Genomic DNA, 16,976 nt, shown 5'->3' with positions numbered 1-16,976 from the left:
TATACTTTGTCATGTAAATACTTGTGTTTGTTTTTTGGATCACATAAAAATATGTTGAACAGAACAGGCACTGCATAGATCATGGAGATTCCTCCAGTGATCTCCTTTCATTGCTTATTTATTCTGTTTCAGTTATTTATCCATATGAACACTTTTTTCCCTATCTGTACTTTTTTCTGAAAGCCTATGGTAAAGAGCTATTAAATGTCTGTTGAGTACTGAAGTGTATCAACCTGATTTGTCCACATGCCTACTGACTCCTTCAGATAAACCTGAAAGGTTTGTGATTTGCACAAAACTTTGATTCTTTCCCCCACTGTATCATATTTAGGTATGTGTCCACGGATGCAAACTTCTATACTTTTACCACATTCGTGTTGCACAAAATTAAGTTTACCTATCTTGTATCCACAGAACCCTTTTAAAAAAATGTATATATTTTAGCAACTTCCATTGGTATCCAAACCCTGGGAAAGTTTAAAGCAAGAGGTTATAAATAAGTTCACTTATATTAACATGTATTTCACACTTGAGTTCATTTGGAACTTTTTGGTGAATGTTTCTGGTCTTGCAGTGTTGTTAGCCTGTCCAAGAGCTGCTTCTGAGGCAGGTTCTCTAACATATTGCCTGTGAAGAAGGTACTCAGCTCAGACTTTTAATTTCCTCTGTAGGGAACAAGGATGCAAGAAACTCTCTTAATTTTTGTTGTCAACTTGTCTTCTGAGTGGTTCTTTTGTGTATTGATCAGGTGTTCACTGTATGGTCCTCCCTCCTATCACAAACCTAGCTGTAGGTGTAAAAGTCACATAAAACCAGTTCTATCAAAGTAGCTGTTGATGTCTGAGTTAGCAATGACCTAAACCAGTAATCACCAGTAGGATGTATTTCCAATAGACATATGCACAGAGGTGTGCACATGGCGAGCCACGCTGATCAACACAGAGAGAAATTAGTGCTGCTCTTGGCATCCACATAAACACACATAGCATTAACACAAACATGAACAGCACCTGTTTCTGTTATGATGATGATGAGAAATGAAGCCTGCTAATGAGATATACACACACAGAACGTTCTGCCATCATTTGTCTAAGAATACCTCTTCTGAATTGCTAAAATGCTGAGGATTTTACTTGTCCCCCAGTAATATTTTTCAAAAACTTTAATCCTTAATCTCAACCCTTTGAAAAGACATTAGAGAGAATTGCTTTATTTAGTAAGGCACAGTTACTCTTGCATTTTCCTGAAGAGCTGTGTAGTTGTTGCTAGTCTTTAATAACTGGCCTGGTTATGGATAGATCAGCTGTCACCAACATGAACTGATTTTAAATAAAACATCCAGCACAGTGAAGGGAAGTCATGTGGACCATTCACAAAACCAAACTGGAATTGCTAAATTGAAGAAAAAATTTTGATTCTTAGATTCAGGTGTGAAAAAATTCCTGACTTATAAAATACAAAAATTAGGCAGATTGCTCCATCCTCAAAAAGCTCAAAAAGATGGTGTCATTTGCATTATTAAAGGCTCCTTTCTGAAGGCAGACCTCTGTATTTGTGTGTCTGAGGTGCTGAATCTAGATCTGGGTTTCTGTTCAGCTTTGCTACAGTCTTTCTTGTTCTCCGCTTTGGACAAAGCTGCATTTTAAGTTTCATTGCTTGTTGAGGTTTAAATTATGGCTGTCATGGATGTTGCAAACCCATACAGACTGGAATAGAGCATGGGCACTTTTTACCTCTTGACAAAAAGTACACACAAAGGAAAGAAATTAGGACTACAGAGGAGTTTTGCATTGTGCATGAGGCCGGCTGAAAGTTTAGCAGTCTTACATAAAATTAATTTAGGAGAAGAATGTATCTTTACAAAAGCATTGCCTTTAACAATACAGAGCTTGCTATCCAGAATTTGTAGAAGTACTGTGTACTATGCTACCACTTCTTCTGTTTTCTCAGTGTACGTCTTTTTGCAGCTTTAAATTGTTCTTACCAAAAAAAAAAAAAAAAAGGAAAAAAAAGAAAACCTAACATATAGGCTTGGAAAGGATAAAGGCCTTGCTTCCTTGTTTAATTAAGTCTTCAAAAACACATGTGAACAGACTTTTTCTTTAAATGAATAGAGCAAAACTTGAAGTCTAACAAAAGATAGAAACTTCAGTGGGAAAAGAAACCGAATGAGGGAAATTACAAGAACAATTAATATTGAAAATGTAATATCTGTGTACTACATGAGTATATAGTCTTCTGGTATGTTCACATAAATTGTATGCATTCACTTAATTTCTTTTATTTTAAGGCCATGGAACATCCTTTAATATAGATTGTAATGTCTGTTCATGTTTTGCTGGAAACTTGATATGTTCTACACGTCAGTGTCTGACTGAGCATAGTTCAGAAGATGAACGTCGCAAGTTTACAGGTAACTTTCCAAACTATGGAAACTGTAAGCTTACTATCCTTAGAGCAAGAAATAGCTTCTGAACTATTTTTACAGTATTACTGGAAAATACCTGTTAATTTGTTATTAATATGTTCTTTTAATTATTTATTTTTCTTATGTCCAACCTGCACTTCAGAAAAAACATACCTTTAACCAAAAAAAGAAAATCTGTACTGAAGAATAAAACCTCAGGTAATACGTAAAAATAGGTAGAGACAGAGTAATGCCACTGGGGACAAGAGATAAGAAGTTTGGGAAAAAAATGGAGAAAGCTGAGCAGAACTAGCAAGAAGGCAGGGCACAAACCTCCCTTCCTGCTACTTATAAGTATGTGCTACAGCGTTGCTAAATTACGGGAGGGAGGAAGTGGCTGAGGATAGACACACCTTTCCACTTGCTGGAAGGCAAAGATATCTTAGTGGCCCCTTCTGTATCTTCTGTCATAGAAGTGTGCACCAAATTCCTGTTTTGTGTGTTGCTTTTACAGGTTTACCATGTAACTGTGTAGATCAGTTTGTACCAGTATGTGGTCAAAACGGACGCACGTATCCGAGTGCATGTATAGCTCGCTGTGTTGGGCTCCAGGACAATCAATTTGAATTTGGATCATGCATTTCCAAGGATCCTTGTAACCCCAACCCTTGTAATAAAAATCAGAGGTAAAAGCAGAATATGTTTTTAAGCTTTTCTTTGGCATCATCTACTCGTAAAGGAGATTTACTTTTTCTTTCAATGTGTTGTATGTTGTAGTAACATCCCACTTTTGGGGTACTCCAATGAAAATAACTGTTTGAAGTAGCTACTTTTTATTTGTCATAGTAATGGACTGTATTAACTGCAATAACTTATAATTCTTTGTTCTGTTTATGTAGTGTTATGTCACTTAAATTCATTATGCAGATCTTGGTTTTAGCAATAAAAGAGAACTGATGTATACTTCCAAAAATGGAAGAATCAAATTTTGTTGAAATGGCAATAAGTATCATTTTACTACTTTGTTTCACACCTTATTCTAGTAGTTTAAAAAAAAAAAAGGCCAAACCTGAATTTGAGACCTGAATTTTGTCTTGCTTATTCAGTCAATAATCTGTGCTTTTTATCTCTAAAATAGGAAAATATCAATCACACTGGAACACTTGAGTTTCTCTTAATTAGACTGATATCTTGTGAAAATCATGTCTGTACAACCCCTGTTTTTTCAAAATCAGAAAAAACAAGATCTATATAGACAGACGTATTAAAACAAAAATATGCTCTGTACTAGTGTCAGGAGAAAAGAAAATCAGACCTTTCTTACACAAATTTAAGTCGGTGGCTCATAATACTGGTCTCTGTCTTCAATTTTCTCAGTGTTGTGTAACACTGCAGTCTCCTTTGAATTTGTACATTTTTCTGTTTTGAAAGCAAACCACCATAAGAGGTTGTGTAATGCTGTGCTTTCATGAAAACTGATGATAGCTTTTTTTTTCAATTTTTCTGCAGTTTAAAAGCCTTGATGCAGAAAACTGCAGAGAAAAAAACTGTAGTACTGTTATGGCATTGAAAACTGGATTTTCAAAGCCGCGTTATGGATATACACTTTTTACCTTTTATATTTTTAACTTGGCAAGTATAGAGAGGTTTTGCAGAATAACCATTATGCTTAGAACCTCAAGTTGTAGTTTCAGTAAAGGAATGTGCACAATTTGTCTGGGTCAGTTTGATAATGTAGCATAAACTAAACATGCTCATTTTAAAATGTCTCTGGAGTGCTTAGGATCTATTTAAGATCTTACATTCCACTTGTAAAGTGTTTAAATCTCAGAATTTCTGAGTCTTCCCTAATATAAAAGGAAAATGTGTAATACATAGGACAGCAGTGCTCACAGAGAATAAGGTTGTATTGTACGTAATGCAGTGGTGGCATTGTTTTAATTTACAGAAGGAGATTGTTAGAAAAGCCATTTGGCCTTTCATCAGTCTATTCATCAAACTATTGGATGGCATTTCTCTAGCAGAGGGATGTCTCGCAGGCCATATGGCAAATGTTTTGCGGATAAGACCATGGAAGGTACAGATTTAATATAAAGGGGAATGAATTTCTGCTGTTTATTGCTCTTCTTATCTGTGAAGGCTTGAGAGAGATGCCATGCCAAAAAAGGAAACTGTTTTAGTACTAGACCTTTCCATTTGTTTGCCATGATCCCCGAGATATGATATGATATGATATGATATGATATGATATGATATGATATGATATGATATGATATGATATGATATGATATGATATGATATGATATGATATGATATGATATGATATGATATGATATGATATGATATACCGAACCCATGAAGCTAGAATCCAATTAGGTATTTGTAATTGAAACCATATAATCATCTAAGTCTTGTTTTCACTACCTTCTCAAGGAAGGGTGAGGCTAGACCTCTGCAATATAATCTTTTTCTCTTGCAGTTCACTGTTTTCACGTTTTGTCTAGTTTCCCTTAAATATGTGTTTACAAAATGAAGCTTAGGAGTAGGTAAGAAGTTCATCCAAGCCTTTTTCAAAAAATAAATGGAAAAATACTTGGTAAAAGATTAATTTTAATGGAGACTGTAGTTGCATTCACATATATTGACTAAAAGTGGTGTGAACCAGTTTCAGGTTTGTGATGACACCTGAAATTGGCTATTCAGAATGTTTCATCACATGTATTTCCTGAAGCTCTGCTGAATCATAGTTAGCTCTAAAGCACTGGAAAAGATTTCACTGAAAATATTTTCCCTGAATATCTTGAGACTTAAAAAAAAAAAATCCTGTGACATGACATGAAATCATTATTACTTCATGCAGGTGCATACCAAAGAAACAAGTTTGCTTGACTAGTTTTGGGAAGTTTGAATGTAGCCAGCATGAATGTGTGCCAAGGCAGTTAAATTGTGACCAGACACGGGATCCTGTTTGTGACACAGACAACGTGGAATACAGTAACTTGTGTTCTTTGTACCAAAAAGGAAAAAGTTTAGCATACCGAGGACCATGCCAGGTAGGAAGTGGTTCTAGCAATAAATAGAAAATCTTCTTTGTTCTTTAATGTTCAACTTTGCAATATTCTGGGTTTTAGAGCGTACAAAATGTTTTCATTAAACGTAATCCTTTAAAAATGTAATTTTTACTAGTATAAAAAATACTTCCACAAAATTATATTTAGAATTTTGTCAAGTGTTTCTCTGCTTTAGTTAACAGTTGTCTCAAAACCAATTAAAAGCTTTACTTATGCTTTCTTGGGGATAATACTCCAATTTTTATATTAAGTCTTCCTATATTTTTCACTATTAAAGCTTGCACTGAGGTATGTTTGCACTGATTAGTGCAGTTCCTTGGTTGGTTAAATGATAGTTTTCACCAATTTGAACTTGTTTTAAATAAAAATTTAATGCCTGGTCATAGCAAGTCTTTAGTGTTCTGTGTGATTGTGCCCCAGGTTTACCAAGTTCCTTGTTCAGGATCTATTTACACCTTAGTTTTGTTGGAGACTAGGCAGTCTGTAATATTTTCTTTAGTTAGTCTGGATTGGATTAGTCTTCATATTAATCCTGGAGAAGGATTAGGATTAGGTTTAGTTCCTCCATTTCACCACTCCCTACAGTGTTGGTAGACAGGCTATTGCTATCGCTTTACAAGAAAAGTCAGGAGCTACTCTTTTCAAAGTTGCTGGATTTGCTGTTGATATCCAGATTTTTCTCAAATGATGAAGATTAATTTGAGGCCTTCTCTTGGTCTCAACTGATGGATATTCTTAGAAGTACAGAATAATTTTCAGGGTTTTTCTGTATTATAAATGCTATTGCTCTTCTAACCCACTTTTAGTTTCTGCCTTTCTGTCTTTATACCTTCTTTTTCTTGCCCTTTTTCAGCAACCTCGTTAAGTACAGATAATTCTTCTCATTGCACATCAGATATCTCATGAGATACTCAGAGAATGTTCAGCCCTTGAACAGTAAGAATCAAAGGAAAATTGAATGGCTGTTTTTTTTTTTTTCCTCCAGCAGTTATATGTCTAGTTGTATCCATGTTCATGAAGTCTTTGACACTGGTAGTTTTAAGTTTTCACTCTTCCTTTTACTTGTCCTCCATCTCTTTTGTTGTTAGCTTAGGTGTGTAACATAGAAACGATAATTGTCTTGCTATTTTAGAGTATATGCAGTGATCATGTAGCTATGGTGACTTACTTGAAATATTAGTTTAATAAAATATTTAGACCTTAGCAAGAAATTATGGAATTAGTTCTGTCATTACCCAAGACTTTGGACAAAAGTATTAGTCATACCTGGTCTGTAAAGAGTCAGCAATTCCCTTTACTTCTGTCCGTGTCCAGAAGCTTAAGTTTATTGACATTTGATCTCGAGTGTGTTGGACTAATATACGTGCATAGGTGGGATAGGAAGAAACTGTATTACAATTTTTGATTTTTACATGTGTTTGAATCAAATGACACACTAGATATGTTTTCCTGAGAGAAAATGGACACGATCAATGTATTTTTATAGATATAAAGGTCTCAAATACAGATTTTTGGCAGAGGTATCTAGTAATGGATTTTATTCTGAAATGTATACATTTAGCTTCTCAAATAATGTGGTAGAAATACATAGAATCATAGAATCATTGAGGTTAGAAAAGACCTTTAAGATCATTGAGTCCAACTGTAAACCTAACACTGCCAGCTCCACCGCTAAACCATGTCCTTAAGTGCCACATCTACATGTCTCAAATACCTCCAGGGATGGTGACTCATCATGTGCACACACGCTAAGTTTTAAGAACACAATTAATTAATAATTAAGTCATTAAAATATTAATGCTACAATAGCAAATATTGTTCTAATATATTTGTGTTAATAATAAAATAATGCTTTGTTTACTACATAATAAAATTGTGATAATCTCAAATTAAGTAAGTCAATTTAAATGACGTGGTCATTTTATTTAAGCACAGAACAAATTGTTTCCCAAAACATGTCTTATTGTACATTTCTCAGATTCCAACTTATATTTTTCTGTCACCTTCTTGAAGAACTTATTCTTTGCATTTATTACCCATTCATAAACTGGCAGGTTATTTACCCTAGATTTCCTACTTGTTTAAATGTTTTACAATATTAGCAGCAAGTTGCCATTAACATTGTTATTCCTAATGTTAAAACTACTCTGAAGTTTTGTCTGTAGCATGAATAAATTAATCTTTGAAACGTTTCTGTGTGTTTCAGCCATTTTGCAAATCAGTGGAACCTGTATGTGGACATAACGGGGAAACCTACAGCAGCGTCTGTGCCGCCTATTCCGACCGTGTGGCTGTTGACTATTACGGGCAGTGTCAGGCTGTAGGCGTTCTCTCAGACTACGGTTTTCACACAGAGTGTGCCTTTGTTAAATGTCCCCGGCTTTCTGCTACTGGCTGCAAACCAGTTGTTGCACCAGGTATGTTGATTCGTTGGTGAAGTTTGCTGCAGATAGGAGACAGCCTCCATGCTAGGTGTATAAACAGGTATATATTTGGGACAAAACTTAGGTTTTAAAATAGTCTTCCATAATGTCTTTGAGATATCTAAGAGAAAGGATGAAGTAGAGATCTTTATTTAGGGCTAGAACAAGCCACTGTCAGAACTCAGCCGAGTAATTCTGAAGTAGAAAGGCCTTGGATTTAGGAGTCACGCTCCTTCAGTCTTCAGAAACTTGCAGCTGTCCACACAGGACTGGTTTGGTAAAAACGAATGAGGTCTGTGGTGTCTAGGATAGAATGTCACTGGGAATCAGGCGAGTAATTTTTCGGAAGTGGCAGCACAGATACCACACTGGAATGCCAAACTACTGTCAAAGAAGAGTTCCCAGAAAAACAAAGATTATATTTAATTAGAAGACAGAGTAAGATACCATATGTATTTATAGTACTGTGAAAGAGGAAGATGGAATAGTTTTGCAGTTGTGCTGCTTTGAACTGTTTGGGGTTTTTTATTGTTTTCACAAATACTTCCTTTATGAAACAGTCAGTAACTAATCACAGGTAATACACAGAGCAAGGAAAGTTCCGTTTTTAAAAAGTTTTATGCATTTTTTTCATTCACTGCTTTGAAAAAAGCATCTTTGTGCTTTGGTATTACATTTAATATTGTAAAAGTCACTCTGTGAATGTGAATTATATATAAGTTGGGGGTGAATTAAATACACAATCATGGGGAGAATGTTGAAATGTTAGCCCTTTGGTTTCTGAGCTAGTGAGGAAAAACAGGAGAAATATGACATGCTTCTGTGTTAAACATGAATCTGTCAGACATGTCCTTTTTCCCCCCTTATTATATAAAGAGTCTAAGCTCCAACATGGTGTAACTGCACAACGTTTGCACTGTGCATAATTGCTTCTGTCATGTCCTAGCTATTCAGCTCTTGAAATTCACCATTTCTGTAGTTGCATATGCATGCCTCCATACACAACCATGGCTTGTAGTACAAAAAGTGCCTGTGGTTTTTAGCTTAAAATAATGTATCATCTTGAAACAAATTAAAATCCATCTTGTTGCTTCATGTTGATGGTAGTGTGTGTTGAAAGGTGATTGCTTTTGCATTATAAATGTTTTCAACATTAAAAAATACTAGAAATTGTGCAATTCTGCTATCCAGTTGAAAGATCTACTTTGCTTTGGTAGTTTTGCTATTTTCATTCTCAGTTAACGTTCAACTTTTGAACTCTGTTTACTTAAAAGTGAAAAGACTATTTGCTTTTATTTCTGAGATATTTTTATTCACATAGGAGCCTGCTGTCCATTATGTGCTGGAATGCTGAGAATCTTATATGACAAAGACAAGCTGGATACTTTTGCTAGGGTAAACAGTTTAATCATGCCTTATGTTAAATGGTACACGGAAAAGTCAAGTTACTGTATACTCTCTTCTGAAAAGTTAACACATTAGAAAACCAATTATTTTTAGTAGATAGTGTGTTATTTGATTTTTTTTCTTTATACTGTTTATACTTTATTTCTTAATATTGGATATAGAAATTTAATTACCATGCAAAGCTAAACAGAATTAGAGTAGGCACAAACAAGCACATTCAGGTTTGCAGTTTAAATGATTTGTAGTAGTAAAGACATTATATGGGAACTGTATTTATCTCATGGTAGTAATACAGTACATATTCGTTACTTACGGCCTTTTTGTTAAGATTATTCTGCTAGCTCACTATTTCCTAATGTGGGTAGCTTAGTTCTGACATTGTCTTATGTTAAAATTGCATTGTTTTACACTCTTCAGGTTATCTAGATAGTTGGCTCTGATTTTGTTGCTCATCAGGTAAAATGTCAGGTTTTAATTTAACATGTCTGTAAGTTAGACACCAGCACCCTTCCTTGCTGTTCTTTGAAAACCTCCAGTATAAGATGGGTCTTCTGGTGTTGATTGTCCATCACTGAACACAACATACTAGGCCCAGACTCCCCATGTGGTGTAGAGAAGGATTGCACTTTATTGACCCCTGCTTTTATGCTTCAGTAAATGGAACAGCGCAGAACACTTGGTTTTTGGCATGACATCACAGCAAAATAGAGTAATATGATGATTGTGCCTAGTGAAGCAAAACAATTTATGTTTGCATCTGCACATGATTTTAGTTTTTCTAAATATCAAGAAGAAAGAGAATTTTCCCAAAACAGTATAAAATTACATTAACCTATTTATATGTTTAGAAGTAGAGAGAATTAGCTATTTTTGGAAAAACATATAAAAATTTAGCTTGACCAGGACCCCTGGAGGGGTCTAGTCCAACCCCCCCCCGCTCAAAGCAAGGTTAACTCTGGTTAGATCAGCTTGGCTAGCAGAGTTTTTAAAAACTCCAGGAGTGGAGATTCTACAGCTGGATGCTGCTGGACTCTCCAGTTCGTCAGTGTGTAAATAAAGGAGGACGATGACTACTGCTGGCTGTGTTCTCGCTGTTGCAGCCCAGTGTGTGGTTGGCCTTCATCTCAAGGGTGTGCTGCTCACTCATGTTCTGCTGATTTCCCCTCAGACATTTCGTGTTTGCGTGTGCACGCGTTGACCAGTTTTGCTGAGTAACAGTGTCTGTTAGGTCATGACTGCATCCTGGAATGTCTTGCAGTTGTCATCTCTAACGGTACCAGGGACATGGTGACCACTGCAGCTTCTCAGTTCATACACTGCAACATGTGGCTGCGAAGAAGAATTTTTATTTTTAGTTAGCGGAAGGCTTTCTAATTAAAGAAATTTATTGGACTTACTCTAGTAGTTATTCAAGTAGTTGGTGATAACTACTCTCCTGTCACCTACTAAGTACCCTAATACCTGGAGTTGCTTTTTTCCTTTTTCTTCCCCTCTTTTTTCTTCCTTTTGTCACCACAGTCTTGCTGACTTTCTCTTCTCTTGCTTACCTAATGCTACAATACACAGTCTTCCAGTTTTCAGAACTCATATATATATCTAAATATATATCTTTACATTTAAAATATGCGATCTCCCTATCATTCAAGGCAGCATTCTCTTAGCACATACCAGAAATTACAGATGTTTGACTGAAGCTCTCTCCTTTGGAAACTTCAATCAGGGTTCATCCAGTAAACCCCCAGAGATGATCTCTAGCTGGTCACAACCACCTGGAGAACGTGCATGGTGTGACACTACCCTGAGCAAAGGGAGACAGAAGCTCTGTACCTTTTACTCCAGTGTGAGTCAGAGGCCAGCTAGTATTTCCTAATAATACAATAGAAGATGCCCAACTGTGTATTTGCGAAGATTTGATGCTTTTGTCATCTACATGAAATTAATGTTAATAACATAGATCTCCCCGATTCCATCAATAAAACCATAGAATTGGTGTGCAGCTTTTGCTTTTGACAGTGTACGTATACATAAGGTGTATACATCCATTGTACTGGAGGTGGCTACATCTCAGATGGAATCATTGCTAGAAACGCTAGCATACGCTTCAACCAATCCAAGAGGACAAGGAGTAGTAATGTATGCCTATTTCAGTTCAGACAGGTGGCTCTCATGATAAAAAACTGCTTTGATTACTGAAGAGTAAATGTGACTTGTTTTTTTTCTCCCCCACACCTCTGGCCTTTTTTGTAAAGAGAGCAGGAAAGAAAAGTCAGCATCTACGCAGAGCAAAGACACATAGGAGATCTGCTAAGATTATAGTCTAATCTATACTAGATTTCCAATATAAGACATTCAAATCCAAGTTCGACGCTGTCCACATGCTTCTGTTTTAAGACTGTTTGAACAGAGTTTGCTGATCAGTCAGCATGTCAGACTACATTTTAATGGGGCTGTGACAAGGAAATCCCTCAAAGATCTGGTAAAGAAGTGTTGTGTGACACCTTGCAAATTTCATTCATGTAGTCTATTTGGATTTCCCAGATTTCAATTTGTTAAGGTCCTGTACCTGTGGTCTTAAAAGAAATGAAGCTACAGTAGGATAAGAAGGATGGATCTCTTGCAGCTAAAGCTAGAAAACAGAACACAACAGAATGACCAGAAGTCACAAGTGAGGTATTTGTGTTGGTGTCTATACTGTTCAACGCATCCAGAAGTGACCTGGAAAAAAGGTGAAAAACCTTTAAGGTGTGGCAGTCCTTAAATAAATGGAGTATCTACAATCAAATTATTGTTTGTTAGATACAGACAGCAGAACAGATAAGAATTTTAAGAGAAAAATTTATTTACCTGGTAGTTATGTAGCAATCTTGAAATATCACGTTCCCCTATATACCGACATGTATCTGTCTTCACAAAGCCATAAGCTCTTCATTTCTGGTGGCTCTTGGAACAGATTCTGTGATAGTAAAGGAGTGCCAGCTGGTAGGGCTGCTCTGCCTCTTGTTTCCCAGCATGGGAGTAGCAGATGCTGATACAGATAAGCACTTATATTATTCTGAGGTACGTGACACACAAACACACCAACCATGAAGGTGGAGAACAACACATCAAAACCGTGGTTAATTTAAAAAGTAAAACATTTTTTCCCCTTCTTCCTTCCACTTCTTTATGGGTTTTGGGGGGTTAGGTTTGGGGTTTTTTTGCTAGAGATTAGAACCGAGTAGTTTAATAGCTGAAACAAATTTTCTGGCGTGACACAAAGTTACTAAAACTGAAGAGAAGAAATGTAATTTTGCATAATATCACACCATCCATGAGGTTCTTTGTTTTCTTCCAGGTAACAAATAAAAAGCCTATAACAGTACTTGACATACTTGAAAAAATCCGTCTGCATGTCTCAGTGCCACAGTGTGATGTGTTTGGATACTTAAGCATAGAATCTGAAATTGTGATTCTCATCATTCCTGTGGATCAGAACCCCAAACCGTTGCAGGTAGACTTTGTTGTTGTTTTGGTTACCCAGCATGGATTTACTTCATTTCTATATGTGTACACTTCATTATTTTCAACACAGCAGTTTTCAAATTGTGCATTTTCCTGTGTACTGAGTACATGGGGATTTTCTCTAGTGACTCAAAGCTGCATAACCAGTATTACAGATGGTAAAACGTGTCTTGAGAATCCTACTTCTCTGATATGAGGCTTTTCAGTGCAGGTAGTTAAAGGGGGGAGGTGAAGGAAGGCCAAAGATAGAGTAGTATGATTTTTGTTTTGAAATTAATAAATGCAGAACCCTCAACTTCCTATGGCTAAAATAACATAAAATATAAACTGATAAAAATAAATTAATTACTGAATGACCTCTTAAATTAATATTAATTGTATACTAAATGCATAACCTGCGTATGAAATGGTACTCCTTTGCCTCTGGTGTAATGGTTGAGAGTATATTGAAGGATATGTGACATTAGGCTGAAGCACATCATACATATTGATATCGTATTAATGCATGGTGCGTGTCTTGATGTTAAGCAGTAATTCATAGCAAAGAGGATCCTTTGATACTATTCTGAGACCATCCTGGGTTTGATATTCCTTTCCACCTTATGGTAAAAAGTGCTGGGAGATCCCAAAATGCTATTATGGCCTTTTTAAAGGAAATAACATTCCAATAAGCTGCCCAGCTTGCTGTGTTGTAGCTAGTCCATGCTAGCAAACAAGAACCTAATGCTCACGGTACTAAACTCTGAAGGTAAACCAATAAACGCAGCTCAAACTTCTTACGGTATTTTCTTAGGAGCAGTTCAGAGCAATAGAAGCAAGGCTTTGGCTATGTATTTTATTATTATTATTATTATTATTTTCTTGGAGCTGTTGCTTCTTTTTACTTTCTGCTTATTAATCTGTGGAAGACCAGTGAGGGTATCTTCTTCCTATTAAAAGAAACATAATTCCTTGCCATGTCATAGCTGTTTCTTGCCTGTTCTTGTCTTGCCTGGCCCTGCTGACAGCACTTTACAATGAAGTCCCTTGGGAGATTAGGTACTGTGACTGGTTCATTCTGTTTCCTGACATGTTGATGTGTACTAGTGTAAAATGAAGGATTTAGCTTTAAAAAGGAAGAGTAAACAAAACCTGCCCACAAGCTCTCTCTTATCTTCTACAATACAAACAGAATTCAGGCAGGTTAATTTCCTTGTTGTTTATTTTATATTGATGGCCGCTTCCCATTTTCATTTTATTTCCTCAGTCTCATTTTGCATGCTCAGTATTGCTTCTGGGATGGGCTAAAGTTATGGTAATAGTGTGAGGGGATAGAATCACTGCCACAAACTTTGCAAGCTGCAGTATCTAATAGGGTAGTTGTTTCTCAGGCAGATATATTGTGTGTGTTTCGCCTGCCCATGCTCCTGGAGCAAGCCTGTTATGTCCAGCTCAGCTCCAGCGTATGTCTCCTTCCTTACAAGAAATAGCCCAAAATGTTACCAGGATGTAGGAAATGAGGTCTTGAGCCTTGCCAACCTGGTCAGCTCTCACTCCATCTGCAGCAGGTGCTGTCAGACGCCTGGGGGCAGGAGGACTCTCTGAAATCAGAGGGGCCACCTGAAACCAGGGAGAAGCTGCTCACCTCACTGGTGACACCCAGTGCTGAGCTGGAAGCTCATCAACTTTCAGAGCTTTGGGCCTCCAGATATTAAGTTTGTCAAGTTAAAACTTCACCAGAGGCAGCTTCCAAAGCGGATAAAGAGACTTAGTACTAAATTGATTCCTGCGTTGCAGTAGAAGGTAAGGTGGGAAAAATGGAATTTCTAACATAAATACATAATTATCATCATGTCAGTGAGTGAATGGAAACCTGGAAACTGGGGTTTCCTCAGGTTTTCGTATTACTTCCGTACTTCCCTTCCCATGAAAGAAATCAGTTTTCCCTGATTTGGAAGAAAAAGCCCAATAAGTTGCAAATCCTGATCTTTTTCCACTGTTGCAGACTTCAGGGCAGTATCTTGGTCAGTCAGTCAGGAAGTCCTCGGTTTTAGAGGTACTTACTCTAGTTATAATTTACTGTGAGCTTTTTGGCATCAGCGTTCAAAACACATCACCCACGATAACTTGTACGTAGCTTGCTTCCTTCCCTTTTGCTACCGCTCAGGGCTTCCACAGTATTTTTCACAGCGCCAAGGTCTATGAGAACAGCTCCAATATGTTTTCTATGGAATACTCCCAAAAATTGTACAAATCTTATGTGCTGAAGGGAATAACTCAGATTCTCTTTCCTGAGTTTTGCTACCTAGCAACATCTTTGCTTTGGCATTTTACATGGCAAGAAGAGAACTAATAACTTTTTTTTTCTTAGATTGAAGCCTGCAATAAAGAAGCGGAAAAGATAGAGTCACTGATAAATTCAGACAGTCCAACATTAGCATCACACGTACCGCTGTCAGCTCTAATTGCATCTCAAGTACAAGTTTCATTTAGCATTTCTTCTCCTTCTGTTAAAGTGGTGCCTGTTCTGCACTTCCTGTTTATAAGCCTTTTATTCACCTTGTCGGGATTAATATATTATATATAACGGCTTAGAAAACATGCGTGAGTATTGCGGTGTGTTATATTGTGAAGGACATTCAGAATTGTTGATCACTGAAGCAGAAAACGGGAATTGTAGAAGATTTGATGAAGCTGATATTTTTCAATGAAGAACTAAAAGTATTTGGAATAATGTGAAGAGAGGATTCTTTTATTCATTACTAGTCGTGCGACTGTTTCGGCACAATTAGATTGTTTCCCATCAGTCTCGGAAACAATAATACTCTGGAAGGTTCTGACATTATGGATTTATGATTTTTCCGAGAAGGGATCTTACAGGGATTTTTCAGCAATGAACAAAACAGTGTTTTGAGTTTATTGAAGAATATTAATTGTATTTTGCTCAGATGCATATCAGTGGCAACGAAAAGCGAGCACCTATTTTAAACATCATTTTTAGAAGAAACAAACTGCTGCTACTTAATTACCTTACCAAAAATTTCAGAGTTTATTCTCATGTAAATATGCTTTCATATTTTATTATGAAGAAAACTAACTAGCCCTGGGCCTATTTCGGTAGATGTCTTTACTGTCCAAGTGAAGATTTGCAGGACATGGGGCTCAATGCTTGTAAAATGACAATCAAGCTCTATACTAGTACCTGACTTCAATGAAGAAATATGTTCTTTTTATAGTTTTGTACATTTCAGAATCTCATATTGGAAGCGAAATTATAAAGAAGCTCAGTATCTATATTTAAGTGCCATTTAAAATATTGCAGTATTTGCATGTTATCTAATGAAATTTATACTTTAAATGTTTATACAAACAGTATGTTTTATTACTTATTGTATTTTATGCACCTGACCTTAGTCTACATGAAGTATTTTATATCAGTATTATGATAGCCAACTTCTGAAGTATATACAAAAAAAAGCCTTATTTTTGCCAAAATGCTGAACTTTGAAAGAAAGCACTGAAAACTTTTTGAACATGTATGTTGTTGTAGCATGTTTGTAGCAATTATTTTCTGCTAAATCTTTTAAATGCAAAAGTATTAAAGCTTTTTATTTTAATAAAACTCTTCGTCATGTGTCCTTGTATATGAATTTAATATATGAATTTAATCTTAGAAAAATATATGCTGTATTGCAGAATTCTGTTTCTCTCTCAAATCAACACTTAAAACGAACTGCAGCTACGTACACTCGTGACTCACACAGTTTAGTGTTTCCAAATCAAGGGGGCTCGGGAGGTGGGGGTTTTTACTGAATCTGTCACAAGCATGTAAGTTTACGCTATGAGTGTCAGAGTCGATTAACTGTAGCAGAAGAATGTAGATGCCTTTATGGGACCCTTGGGTAAGGTTACAGTCATCCTCAGCTTTCAGTTGGAAGAGCCTCTCTCACCTACAGCTGGAAATCTGCACAAACGTTAAGGACAGAATTGCTACCTTATTTGTACCTAAGCCCTAAGGCTCAACTTCCTGCAAAGCAAATGGAGTGACTAGATGCGTATGCTTGCAAGTCGACGGTGAGCTGCTCTGAAACTTCCATCAGTTGCTTTTCTAAGCGTATCTCTGTTGATCGTTGTCTCTTAATGAGCAAAGAGTACTTTTAAGTTCAGTTGTACTCGATATACAGTTTC

The 16,976-nt window shown here is 36.5% G+C and overlaps 1 protein-coding gene across 1 annotated transcript in view; it reads left to right on the top strand.

Annotated features, from left to right (window-relative positions):
• RECK (reversion inducing cysteine rich protein with kazal motifs) overlaps positions 1 to 16,424 on the top strand; it is a 62,319-nt gene extending 45,895 nt beyond the window's left edge. The window contains exons 15-21 of the mRNA XM_064443763.1: positions 2,291 to 2,413; positions 2,922 to 3,093; positions 5,268 to 5,460; positions 7,685 to 7,895; positions 9,223 to 9,296; positions 12,643 to 12,798; positions 15,160 to 16,424. Of these exons, the coding sequence (XP_064299833.1) occupies positions 2,291 to 2,413; positions 2,922 to 3,093; positions 5,268 to 5,460; positions 7,685 to 7,895; positions 9,223 to 9,296; positions 12,643 to 12,798; positions 15,160 to 15,375 (1,145 nt within the window). The 3' untranslated portion in view covers positions 15,376 to 16,424. The remainder of the gene's footprint in view (positions 1 to 2,290; positions 2,414 to 2,921; positions 3,094 to 5,267; positions 5,461 to 7,684; positions 7,896 to 9,222; positions 9,297 to 12,642; positions 12,799 to 15,159) is intronic.
• The last annotated feature ends 552 nt before the right edge of the window (positions 16,425 to 16,976 follow it).

The sequence above is a fragment of the Phalacrocorax carbo genome, chromosome 2, assembly GCF_963921805.1.
Source record: "Phalacrocorax carbo chromosome 2, bPhaCar2.1, whole genome shotgun sequence".
Classification (NCBI taxonomy): domain Eukaryota; kingdom Metazoa; phylum Chordata; class Aves; order Suliformes; family Phalacrocoracidae; genus Phalacrocorax; species Phalacrocorax carbo.
This window is presented reverse-complemented; position numbering and strand designations above follow the sequence as displayed.